Genomic DNA, 13,853 nt, shown 5'->3' with positions numbered 1-13,853 from the left:
TTTGGAGATACTCCTGATGCATGATTTCAGGAGAGAAAAAAGTCTCCTGCTTGAGACTCAAATAAATCCTTTCATTAAAGTGAGGGTGCTAGCCTCGCTAAAATCAGTGTTTGACATTTAATTTGAAAGTGCAGAGTTTCAGCTTAATGAAGTCCAAGGCAGATTACAGTTTCCTCCCTCAGGACAAGAGGAAATGAGTTTGATGGTTGAAGCAGCTGGCAAGAAAGTCCCACAAAAGGAGTTCTTGAAAAAGTCAGGGGAGCTAGGCTGGGGGAATAGTAGAAGGCAGGCAGCAGTAATCAGGTTCTATTTGTTTAATACAAGAGATCTTCATACTCAGTTCCACCAGAACAACTGCTCCCTAAGGCAATTGTAATACCTCAGTGTTGTCTAGGAAGTAAAGTGGCTGAAAAAATTCAACAAAAGAAAATTATTGTTCATGGGGATGTGCTAAAAGGGAGATCCAGCTTTTACATGTATGGTCATGGGCTCTAAACAAACCATTGCAGCTAAGCTTGGGCATGTGATCTCAGGATTTATTACTCTACAAAGTATCAGCTCAAAAGAAGTCAAACACTTGGAATTTTTAGAATAGGAACAGAGAACAAGGTGCATTTCCCAGCTACGTAACTTATGATGCCCCTGTATCATAAATATTGTATGTGGGTTTTTCGTTTTTGGTTTTTTTTCTGGTGGAGGGGAGATGCACCACCAGAGCTTTGCCTCCTCCCATCACAGAAAATATACAACTTGGAACTAGGGAAGGTTCAGAGAAAGGCAATTAAGATGACAAATAGCTTCCCTACGAGGAATATATAGACCGGTACTCTTTAGCTTGTAAACAGATGACCCGATAAAAAGTGAGGTAGAAGACTGTAAAAGCAAAGGTAGGGCAAAAAAGTTGAGAGGATGAACTGCTCATAGTCTTTTCTAAAACAAAGCTTCACAGATATTAAAGGAAGAAGTCAGTGGGTTCTTGATACAATAAAGAGTTCAATTGCATAACCTGTTGCTACAAAGTTATGGCTACCAATGGTTTACTGCTATTCTAAACCAATAATTACGTATTAAGTGTACCTCATGCAACCGGATGTGCCTATCCCATATTGGCCTTTTTAGCCACCAGTGCGCTTGTAACAAATGTGGGTAGAGCCCTCCCCAAATCTTCGTTCACGAAGCCTACCCATGAAGTATACCTCAGTGGACTTTTCTTCCATGAAATGCAAAGCCATAATTTTGTAGGAAGCCTATTGAGTATGATAGAAGAGAATGCTGTTGTCTTTTGGGAGCTGAAAATTCAGCTGCAGAGACTGAAGTATTGCTTTGGTGTTAAGATTTCATCCTTTCTATAGTTCAATATATTTGTCACCTTTGGATAGAAGATACTTTCCTTCAGAAACCCAGAAATTTTGAGCAATGAGAACCAATACATTACCACAGGCATAGTGATGGGATCTGCAGCTTTATCTGCTGCAACTCATACAGTCTCAAGTACCTCACCTACACGTTTCCTTGAACAACAAAGAAAATAAGTACCTTCAGCAGTCGAGAATGCACATATTAAGATGAAAAATTATGAAGAAGCAGGGTGAAAGAAGGCACAGATTGGCTGATGGGAGTTTATTATTAGCAGGCTTGGTGTTGACTCTCCTGACATTAACTACGGGGAGATCATACTGCTGTATGCAATATCCCCAACTGCCCCTCCACCCCCATTCCCCTAAAGCTTTTTGAGTAGGGCTAAAGGGAGTAAATTAGAGGAGATACGAAGCGTTCCTGTTTTGAGGACAAAGACATCACGCGAGAAGTATATTCTTCTGCTCCTATACATCAGGCTCCTTGTCCCTGTGACAGGTCAGTTAAATGGGAGATCTCGTTCTTGTGTTGATGCTCAGTGTTACGGCATCACACTGAGGACCACTCAGTGCAGTTACTTGGGAAATGCTGAGGTGACTACCAGGAATGTGAAGCCTGAGGTGCTGGATATCTGCCTTTGCTTGCCAGGAAGGAGAGAGAACAGTGGGCAAAAGCTGCTTTGCAGCAGTAAGAGATCATCATGCTTTGGCATTATAGTGCACACAGGAAGAGCCTTTTGTCTTGACTGCTTGAGCAGATATGAATGTGCAGAAAGTACTGGAAGCACAACCTCTACAGATGCAAAATCTATCTGTTACTCTCCAATATAACCTCCACCAAGATTTAATTTCAGGAAAAAAGAAATTCAGAAGTTGTTTGCCTGAGGGATAAAGCAGTGGTTCTGACAAAAACACCACAATACCTGGAGCTTGTTTAAACAAACACAGAAAATTGGTTTTACCTGATTCTACCTACCTCCACATGCACTTGAATTCCTACAGCAGAGAAATTAGTTAACACCTCCACACTGAGTCTATACATACATGGAAAAGGTATATAAATCTTAGCTCATCTTCTGGACTGGAGCAGACATGATAACACTCCCTACACTAATCCCTAGCACACAAATACACTGCTGTTTGTAGCAAAGATTGGTTGTCCAGATACTTCACCAAATACCAGCTACTCATAGATTTCACTATCCACAGCCAGTGGTTAAGTATATTCCAGACTTCATTTCTCTTAAGATCTTTGGGAACCATGGAGCTTAACCTCAAATCAGCCATCCTTGGTTCTTTATTTAGTTCTACACTGACACCCTCTGCATTTGGGTTTTAATGTTTCCTGGCAATGTCATGTAGTATGTTACATGCAAAGAACATCCTGTTATATTTTCAGGCATCTTTTACTACCAATCAGGTATGCATGGTTACTGAAATCTTTTCAAGAAGCCAGATGCTTTTGCTGTGTCATTCTGGAGGATCTCTGTTGTGCCCTGGCCTGAACATACTTTTGGATTTGGAGTAAGAAAAAAACAAATTTTTTTTTCTTCTATTCATCAGCACATTAATAGTCCCATTTGAGAATGAGGATGACTTACAGTCAACATGAGCATAAGTATGTGTTAGGCCTCTGCCCATTAGGAAGACAATGTAGGTTGCTTTTCTGACCATGGAAATGTTATTTAGCCAGGCTTTCTGCTTAGCAGTTGCACAATAGTCTTCAAGTTAATCTGTGTTCCTCAAACATGCAACTGAGAACTCCTACACTCCCAAACTCAACTTGAAAACTACTGGCTCCTGTACTGACTTTGAAGTCTGGCAACCTCTTCCTAAATAAGAAGTGCTTGGGTATGCTATCAAAAAGAAACACTTAAACAGTCTTCTCTTGAATATTCCTGGCTATTTCCCTCTTTTCAGCTGATATTGAAAAGCATAGGGAATGGCAGTCAATGTTCCCACAATGACCTCATACCAACTGCTCTCACCCATACTTTTGGTCTCCACTCTCTATCAGCCTGCAGTGCTGGTTGGTGGTGTGCAAGACAGTCAACAAGAACTGCGTCCAACTGAGTCCAAGCAGCATTTGGAGCTCCAGCTGCACAATCTGGCGAAACAAAGGGCCCTTACATTATCTCTTCAAAGCATCTGGAGAGATATCCAAGTTGAAGATCTCAAGCTCATCATTCAAGCTTTGTTCAGCTGGAAGTTCTTGCACCAAACAGCAGGTTTTTGTGCAAAACTGCACTCTGTCAAAAGATGTTGACTCTCCCAAGTAACCGGGGCTCACAGAGAGGGCCAGAAACAGCACACTCCTGTTTATGTACAAGTGGAAGAAACTATCTCTGCTACCTGAAACACCTGCAAGTGCATTATCTGTCTGTATAACACTTGGGTAGCTTTTCCACTGATCAGTGTAGCTTCATTTTAGAGAAATGAAGGATAAAAACTCTTCCACAAAGCATGTGGCCATCTATTCCTCTGTCACGGAAAAAGTTTCCAGTTACTCATCCTTGTCAATACGTCCTTCCTGAATATCCTCTGTCTCTCTCAGTGTAAAATGTCTCTCTCAATAAGTAAATTGTGAGAAATAAAGGGACTGTTTCATCATCTGACAGATAATAGAGGGAAAAAAAAATCACGTATACAATGCAGCAACAAGCATAAACACTCTGTATTGTTCCCTGACCATTCACTTCATTTTGAGTTACAAATGGTTACTGATAGCAGAAAAGGGAGGGAGATAAATATACACAATGAAAAACTTTCCTGCTTCATGAGTTTAGTTGCAAATCCCAAATCTTTATGGTTGAAAGTAACTTTTCTTCATACTGAATCTGGAATGCCTAAAACATGTGAGAAATCTGTTCCCCAGCTTAATATTAAACTGAAATATGATCCTTTGGTCTTTAAGTGGGAACATCTGTTAGAAAACTATGCTGGTCAAAATTTATTAGCTAATAAAGAATATAATGAATTTCCATAGTTAGAGAGTTACGCATGTTTTATATAAAAGAATTCATGACACTACAAAGCACTCAACACTTAGAGCAAAGGCAAATATTATTTTGTAAGGCATGAAGGGAGATACATCATTGCAATTTAAAATAAATTTTATGGCAATAAAATTACATACTTTTTTCTTTTAAAATACAGAGCCCAATTAAAATATAGCCAAACCTAAACTGTCAAACTCCTTAAAGCAAGAGATCAGACAATTATGTCAAATATGTTTAATTTTTTTCAAAGTAACTGATGGTAAAATAAAATATTTACATCATGTCATACTGTGTAAACATGTAACTGTACAAAGAAATATACATGCAAAATAAAGCAAAAAATTTAACTAAAACAATAAAGGAAAATAATACACAAACATAATGATATGAGGTTGGTACGAATACACGTCCAGTTTTGAAGTCAGTTGTTTTCTTTTAAAAAGTTTCTGTACAACTTTACAAAAAAACCCCAAAAAACAAACAAACAAAAGAATAAATAGGATACAGTGGAAGTCACAAAGCTCAAAACTAACCCAAGCTAGGTTATGGCTTAAGACCCATACATCTAACTATTGTGGGATGTCAGCGTGGTTTCCTTAAACATGGCGTTTCACACGAACATAGATGACAACACACCCATATGAACTCAGTGATGCACAGAAAACCACCTCTATCTTTTTAAATAGCTCACGTTAATATTACTTCAACCTTTAAAACAGTTACTAAGACAATTACATTACGTGTCCAGTTCTCCTCATCCGACCACTACTTTCTGAATGTATTCTTCACCAAAGAGCACAAAATTAACTTGTTCATTTCACAGAAAGAAGTAAACACAGATTTGAAAATTCTAAAAAGTAGTAAGTATTGAGACTGATTTGGGGAAAGTCAGACTTTGGCATTTTAAATATAATAATAAATTTTAACAAGTGTCACCCTACTTCTTAACCAGTTTGACATTTGGGATACAAATCTCTCTGTCCTTTTTTTTTTTTTTTAAACAATACTTAAAACCGACTAGTCTTTACTAAATCCTATGCTAACCCTCATCTTAAACTAATAATGACAGTGTGGTACAACACACCCGCCCCTGCCCACCCAGAACCCCCAATCACACAAACAAAACCATAAAGCTCGCCGTACTAAGTATGTGCTTTTTCTATATATTTATTACAGTTACAACAGAGGTCCTCATAAATAGTTGCATAAAATGTTAAAGCCACAACATTGCACATGATATGAAAGAAAACAAAATCCCAAATGAGTGCATTTACAGTATTACATCCTGCTGTATACTGCTTGACAATTGGGTCAGCAAGCTGGGCACCAACCCAAAGTCCTTTTCTAGGGAGACAGTGAGTACTGACCCAAACTGAAGACCCGCACAGTGGTATACCACCATTTAGGAAGGAGGGGGAAAAATGGATAAGAGGAGGGGGAAAAAAAATTACAGATCGAAGGCAGGTAACAGTCTATATACAAGTAAGGCCTACATTTTATCAGAGCAAAACATTTCCTTCTATTTGTATGCAAAAACTTTGAGGTTGGATGCACTTAAAAGCAGAGTCTGATCTCAGTGCACTGCTACGTGAGATACATACAGGCGAGGCAACTGGAAAGCTCTAGGACCAAGTGAAAATCAGATGTTATAAATGAAGGCCGTACCAATGGGCAGCCATTTTGGTGAGTCTTCTCCAGGCATGATTTGATTTTTTGTTTAACACCAGTGCTTTGAACATAGGCATTTCTTCCTTGAATAAATCTTGAAAACGGTAGCTAAGTTCACTTGCAAAATTCAACTCTTGTTTATTAAAAAAACTATTTTTTTTTTTGCAGAAACCTGAATAAAATACTGTTACTGTATCGCTTGTGACTGCTTTTTGCAGAGTACAGTGCTATTGTCCTCCACCCCCGTGAAGTCTGCATCACCAGTCCCCCACGCCGCCCTGCGCGGGTCTCTGTGGAATGCATTTGCACACGAACATTCGCTAGCAGCTGGTTGGCTTGGGGTTTGCTTTCCTCAAAATTCAAGTCAACAGCTGATTGGCAGAAGGAGTCTATCTCCAGTCTGATTGATTGGCAGGAGGAGTCCATCTCCGGTCTGATTGATTGGCAGGTGAAAGAGAATGAGAGAGAACTTCAAGCAAGGTCAAACTCTTGGCAAGAGCCTGCTCTGTAAGAAGTTTTTAATGCTACGGATGGGTCGAACATCATTCTGGTGTTTTCGCCGCTCAATGAATGAAGTCAGTCTGGATATATCAATGCTGTCAGCACTTTTGCTATTCCCCAGCTGCAGCCATTGCTCCTGGAGGGTCAGTGCAGCCGAAGGACGCTTAGCTGGGTCATCCTGAAGTAGGAAGCATACAAAATCTTTGGCCTTCTGGCTAACTCCTTTGAAGTAGTCATCTGGGAAACTAAAGTCTAAGCGGCAAATATTCAGGCAAGTTTCCTCTACACTTTCATCCAGGAAAGGAGAGACGCCACTAAGAAGGACATACGTGAGCACTCCAATGCTCCAAACATCTGAAGTGAGGGAAACAGGATTTCCAAGAATAATTTCAGGAGCTGCAAACTCTGGGTTTCCAAGTAACTGGTGGATATAATACGTGGTATTGAGCTGGACTGCGTCTCCAAAATCAGCCAGTTTTATTGTTGGCTTAGTGGAACTCTGGTCCACCAAAATATTTTCAGGCTAGAAAACAAAAGCAAAAGTTAAAATGTCTTTTTTCAAGTTGGTCTAACATATATTAAATGCTCCAACATAACAGCTTCCCAACCAGTGTGGTCAGCTCTACAACACAGCAAAGAACTGCACGCTACAAGGATTACTGCTGAGGGCCAGCTCTGCAAAGCTCTGAGGCAGTCTTACCAAGGCTTCCCCCAAACCAACTAGCAGGCAGGTTCTTGCCTACTACAGCATGCAATGCACGTGCTTTGGCTGCTGGCACTATAATTTTTGCAGGAAGTATAGTTCTGCCAGATTATACTGCAGCTGTTCATGACAGCAGCTTTTCAAAGTTTCATGGGAATCTGTGTTTGGGAACTTAAGCTTAAAGAACAGCAACTACAAACAAAGGGTGAATAAAGCAACTGATCTATTTGTTTTATGACAGAGACAACAAAACTCTTGCATTTCAAGATTGGAAAACCTTGTTGGAATTTGCATGATGCTTTCAACAGAATTCAGTTTTACTTGGCGATTCTTTAATGGAATGCAGCTGTACAGATGGAAGACAAACACTGTTAGGAGACTATGGCAGCAGCAGATCCTGTTGGATGTACATGACTTCAAGAGAACTGCCCCACTACTGGTGAGCTGAAAGAGGAATTATTTCTACAGTTTTATTTCTGAAGCTACTGCGGCTATAGCTGTAATCTCTGCAAAGTAAGAGTGACTTACAAATGACTAGTTTTCAATTGGTTCATCTGTATGTACTGTGAGACCAGAAAAAGTACTGGTGAACTCTGTATATCACTAGAAAAAATTTAAATTTTGGGTCTCCATGGTATAAAGACCCAAAACTGGTTCTGCTTGGAAAACAGAAGTACACGGAGGGAAGATTCAGGCTCTTCTTGCTTTTTCTCACCATGACCCCATTTGTCTAAAGAGACTCTGCCTACAAAGATGACTTGTCAATGCTAAAATCCCTTATTATTCATATACAGGTGAAGAAAAGTGTAAAGAGTAAGTTTTTAATTAATATTCACATTAAGACCTTGTCATATACCTTTTCCTACTAAAATGCATCAAATCCTTGTGGCTCAAGTAAAGTTCAAAGGGTAGAACAAAGGTCAAACAGGTACCATTCACAGAGGTATCACAGCCCTCAAAGTGCGAAGATGAGAAACATATTTGCAGCAAGAGAGGAAAAGTAGTCTCTTTCACAACAAACTCCATGCTTCTTGAGAAAGAGACAGATATCTGCTGCAAAGTTATCAGAAAGCAAATAAATAAATGAATAAATAAATAAAAATCAAACAAAACTGTTCCTGTCAGCAATTCTTTCCAGCCCAAAGCACCACACAGGCCCAGGAAGCTATAAGGAGAGAGCACAGGGAACTGAAAGTTTCTGCTTTGTTGGCCAAGAGTAGTCTAAAAAATTTGGAGATGGAGCCCCAGCCATATCGTTCATACAGTCTCAAAGCAATTCACAGTTCTATGTTCCCAGCTGTGAGTTTCCAAGAGGAGGGAGGTTTTTATGCCTGGAATGATGCACACTGCCAGGAATCCCATTCACACCTCACCTTTAGGTCCAAATGTGCTATTCTGCAGTTATGAAGATACTGCACAGCTTCCAGAATCTCTCCCAGGTAGAGTCTAATCTTCCCTTCTGTGAGGTTTCCCCATCGCACGATGTAGTCTAGAAGGCGACCCTGGTCAGCCCTGTTAGAATTACAAGGGTTATATTCTGGATAAATCCATGTATCAGAACCGAAAGGAAAACCTAACAGGTTATAGACTACAGGAACAACTGTAGCCTGCAGCACCTAGAAGACAGAGGACTACAGTATGAAGAAGAGATTTCATATCAAGCTACCAGATCACAACATTCCTAATTTACTTGTGCAGCCACTTGATACAAAATAACTGCTGGACCTTCAGACTAAGATAAACACCCACATATCAATTTAATATCTCAATTTGTTTCCTTCTGAGTAATAAACTAAAAATTTTAGTAACAGCATTAGACAACTGCAATATTTTACTTATGTGCTTTCTAACTTCCATGAAATCTTAGAGCTCCTTATTCATAAACCCCTATAAATGCCCCAGAAACTCTGAAGATTTTACAGATAATGTTAAGAGTTCACACACATTTCTAATACTAGTATGTAGTTGGTGGAGGTCTCAAAGGTATCGATAAGGCCAATGAGCTGGGGATGCTGGAGATTCTGCATGACTCCAAGTTCATGGGTAACCTGGTCTCGCTTCATCAGCTTCTTATTCACAAACTTAGTGGCTACTGCTCGCTTGGTTCCCTTCTGGTCACACTTCTTAACGACAGAAAATCTGCCCCTGGAACACAACATTGAAAGGAAAGAATTAACCAAGAGATACACTAAGGGCATACTTTTACTTGAAAGATATCCTGCAAGAGAATCTAACCTTAGATCTCTAATAAGCTACCCTTACAGAGTTTTCAGCGCATGCACCTACTACAAATTGCGTCTGTATAAACCTGACAAAGATCTGTTTTATCACAGCTGCAGAGAAGTCAGAGTAATATCCAGTTTTGAAGGTTACCACTAAATTGGACAACTGTATTTCCTACGTGACTTATTTTGCCCGTTTTCAGACTTTTTTCTGTCTGTAATTTTCATAACCTAAATAAAAAAGTCACTGTAAGGCACACTTAAAAAAAAATCCCTTAATCCATGACACTACTTCAGCCTAACTACATTCTGTTTATGCAGTGCCATCTAGTGCTGGTAAAACTTTTGCTTCCTCATTTCTATTTAATCCAATGCAATTCTGGCCTTTTAGGCTCATACAACAAGTATTTTTCAAGGAGAATTTAATTTTTGAAAGAGAAGAGAGTATTTTGACACAGACACACAGAACGCACCTGCCAAGCTCAGCCACTTCACTGTAGTGGGAATCAAAGTTGTCTTTCCAGATTACCATGATCCCATCACTTCCAGGACCTAGGGAAAAAAAAAAAAAAGAAAAGAGCCGGACAGTATGTCCAGGATTTATTATACTCAAATCTTAAACTAAATTGTTGTCATTGTAACCAATATGTTGTTTCAAATGTTTGCAGAAGGAGAAATTTTGATTTCTTATCCTGTTACGGAATACATTTCAGGAAGAATTTGCCTCAGCCAGACTGGGCCCTATCATCTTTCTTTTGAAGCTGTGTCCATATTGGAAAACAACTCAAGGCCTCATATTATCCATCCTCTTGCAGCTCAGAAAGAAAATTATTTCTGTAATCAACTACTTCATTGATAGTTTTTAATGACTGCTACAGCAACAGAAGATAAGGAGTATTCTTTACTCTTTGCACAAGAGCTGAATACAATCAAATGGCAGGCAAGTCAGTTCAAGTCTGAAAGACTAAAAAATACTTTCAGAGTTTGAAGTTGAAACCTTACTTTGTGCTACAGACTTAGAGTTTTCATTTTACATTTATAGGCAGGGGAAATGAAGGGTAGAATGGCCCCAGAAAGCTGGGGCCAGAACTTCTCCATAAAAGTAATGGTAGAGCTGAGTAGGACTAGCAAAATACAGCTGCCTGTCCTTTGGAGTCTACTTGCAGAGTAACCACAACATAACAAATTCTAGCTTAGTTTTGATGGAAAAGTAAACACTTGCTTTTAGACAAGGTCAGTAAGACCAAAGACTGTGTCTGAAAGACAGCAGTTTAGTCTACAAGACTTCCGTGACTCTTGACTCTGGTCAAATCAGTTTTAGGCTTCTGAACTGGTGTTGGAAGGACACTCATTACACTAGGTCCTTAAAGCACAGTTTCACACTGATTCTTATCCATCAGGAGCTTTTTACTCTCCTAACTAGAAAGTTTCCTTGGCTGAGATACTATGAAGGGAATCACCCCACCCTGTTAATCCCTATATGACACAGAGTGGCAGCAAGACAAACTGGATTATACACCAAAGTAGCCTGGCCAATGCAGCAGAACAAATTCTATAGTGGAATTAATTCAGGTACAGTGGATACTATATGTACAGGAATGAGTACCCTTGGCAAATGGAGGGAAACAGTAAAAAGAAAAGGCATCTTACATTATATCTCGTAATCAACAATACACCTGCCACTGGAAAAAAACCAGTGACCAGGCAGTGTAACAGCTACCTTAAAAAGTAACTCTATTTTTCATGAAACATTAGTATAAAGATAAAAATTTAATTTTCTGACTCCTTCAGATATTGCAGCACACTCATCCTAGGGCTTAACTACTGTCTGTCTTGGTCAGTGGGCAGGAAGTGCCTGGAATAATCACCACCTCAATATCTTGGCAGTAAGGCACTTACTGTGGTTGCCAATAGGCAGAGCTCGGAGTGGCAGCAGTGGATATAAACCCCCCAAAATTTCAGATGAGATTTGGAAGGGACTTAGTTTTCACAGTCTAGTTTAACATTCCAAAAAATGTCAAAATTCTTTGAAAAAAAAAGGAATAAAGAATGTATTTTGGAGAAGTTCAGGACAACTGTAAAAGTCCCCATATTAGCTGGGACAGATGTACAAAGACAGAGAGCAGCACTTCATATCTTATTTTCTTTTATATAAGTCAATTTGAGACAGACCCATTGCAGCTAAAATCTATGAATAAATTCTCACCAATGGATAAATATATGGGCCTCTCCATGGACTAAAGGACCTAGTTAGCATCAATTATTATGACCTGCATGTAAGAAAGCCTGCTATCCTGTCTCTCTGTGCTTTCCCTGTTTCTAAAAATGGAGAATCTTGAACACTTAGGAATAACTGAATGTACAAACATGCACCAAAACTTATCATTATGCCATCAAACACATAAAATAAAAATCTTTTTCCCCCTTTGCTGTCTGCCTCCAAAACAGAGGCATTTTTCATCTTTGCAGGTCTCCTTTTCGTTCCCTTACAAACAATCAGGTTGCCTCACTTCAGGTACTGAAATATCATGCAACTTAACTGTAGATCAATGATGCAAAGACAAAAACTCATTATATGTTCTCCTAAACATTGTGGCTGTACGATTCTAGTAAAGGAGAATTTAAGATACAGAGTAATGCTACTCTTATCTGTACACTTCAGAAATTACGTGTTAGCATAATAATATTCACTGAGATTAAACTAAGAATGCTGATGAAAAAATATGATTTTATCCGTGCGTTTGAACTAATACTGGCAAAGTAAATGCATGTTGACAGTACTGTGTCAGTACATAATTTATGTATGAACCTCTAATCAGTTACATTCTAAAACTCTATCTATTCCTGCTAAATCAAGCAATTTATCACAGGTAAAAAGCCTTGTTACAATATTGCTTTAACAAAGGGATGCCCAAGGGCTGAGCTTTTCTTTTTACTGTTCTGTGGGTACTAAACACTTTGAATGCAACTAGATTTTTTAAAAAAACAAACCTAAAACTCGTAGACTGGCGGAAGATGAAACTGAACCCATATCGTTTGCAGCTATACATGTGTAGATACCATCGTCTTCTGCAGTGACGCCAATGATTTTCAGCGAAGCCTCTCCTAAGTCACTGGGAAACACAAGGGCATATGTTAACTTTACATTAATTTTGCACACCTTAGGATATGAAACTAGACAAAGCTAGATTGATACTATTTATACTTCTTATTCTCCAGCCCTTATCTCTCTCTGGACGAACATTACTAACCCTGTCCTTGCCATATCAGAAGTGTCTTCCAGAATGTGAGCACTTTGTGTTCATCAAGTACCTTGGAATGTCTTACAGATTATTAGAAAAACATCCTCACTGACACTCTGTCTCAGCATGCCCCAGGTTCCATTGTGTTTGAAAATTCAAGTGCTTTCCCTATTTATTCCAGCTTCCTTTACCTTCTTCAAGTTATGAGAAGCTGTATCAACACAAACATCCACCATGGTTCTTTCTGTTTCCATCCCTAACTCCCAGCAAATATCAGCTGATCTATCATTTGTACTTTCAGAGCATTTACTCCTTGTAAGAGGGAGCTTCCTCTTCAAACACAAGAGGCACATTTCACAACTTTGTAGACCTCAGAATCTGGGAGAATGAGGATGGGAGGAAACTAAAAAGGACTTAAGTTTTCCCTGTGCTTCAGGGCAGCAACAGCAATAAGCTATGTAAGAGCACAGCAGAAAGATTCTGCAGACTCTTCCTTAATCTTTCTCACTTTTCAACCAGACGTTTTATTTGATGGTTTGTCTTTAAATGTCTACTGAGATCTTTCTCTGTGCAATTAATTTCTAGTACTCTTTTGACTATCTGCCATGGACATGAACAGCAGGTAATTTAATTTGCAACAGTCTCTTACAAATGTGAATACTTGGCAAGTTCTCCCTACACTTTACACCTCTAGGCTCAAAACAACCCTAACATTGTGTTATTTTATATATATGCAATAATGCATATTTTCAAGATTTTCTATCGTTCTTACTGCTTTCCTTTGGATTCATCTTAGTTACTACAAGTCATTTTACCGACTGAACTAAAAACTATTTGCCACGATCTTCACCACACAGTTTCAGGAGAAAAAAAGAAGGTAAGTTTAAGGAACATAGGAAGATGACCACCTTCCCCAGCTCAAAGAATATGTCACGACTATTTCTAAAAATCTGTCAGCCACCGACAACATGATTTACTGGATATAGTTCTGTAAGGGTAATGAGTAAGAGTGAATTAAACCTAGCTAATCTAACTCTTACTCATCTCACAACAGCCCTGGATGCAGTAGCAAAGCTGCCACACTGCCTTTGTCACTCCATTGAAACAAACAAAAAAACCAAACAAAAAGCAGGAGCAGCAGGAAGTACAGGAAAACGGTATAA

At 39.1% G+C, this 13,853-nt stretch overlaps 1 protein-coding gene across 1 annotated transcript in view; it reads right to left on the bottom strand.

The window, feature by feature from the left end:
• Positions 1-4,573: 4,573 nt before the first annotated feature.
• The window catches only part of TRIO (trio Rho guanine nucleotide exchange factor), a 249,037-nt gene continuing 239,757 nt past the window's right edge, over positions 4,574-13,853 (bottom strand). Inside the window, exons 53-57 of the mRNA XM_032710013.1 lie at positions 12,440-12,561; positions 9,922-10,000; positions 9,171-9,371; positions 8,600-8,738; positions 4,574-7,046 (exon numbers count right to left, since the gene is read on the bottom strand). Of these exons, the coding sequence (XP_032565904.1) occupies positions 6,504-7,046; positions 8,600-8,738; positions 9,171-9,371; positions 9,922-10,000; positions 12,440-12,561 (1,084 nt within the window). The 3' untranslated portion in view covers positions 4,574-6,503. The remainder of the gene's footprint in view (positions 7,047-8,599; positions 8,739-9,170; positions 9,372-9,921; positions 10,001-12,439; positions 12,562-13,853) is intronic.

This window comes from Chiroxiphia lanceolata, chromosome 1 (assembly GCF_009829145.1).
Source record: "Chiroxiphia lanceolata isolate bChiLan1 chromosome 1, bChiLan1.pri, whole genome shotgun sequence".
Lineage (NCBI taxonomy): Eukaryota > Metazoa > Chordata > Aves > Passeriformes > Pipridae > Chiroxiphia > Chiroxiphia lanceolata.
The sequence above is the reverse complement of the archived record's forward strand: the minus strand, read 5'-3'. Positions and strand labels throughout refer to the sequence as shown.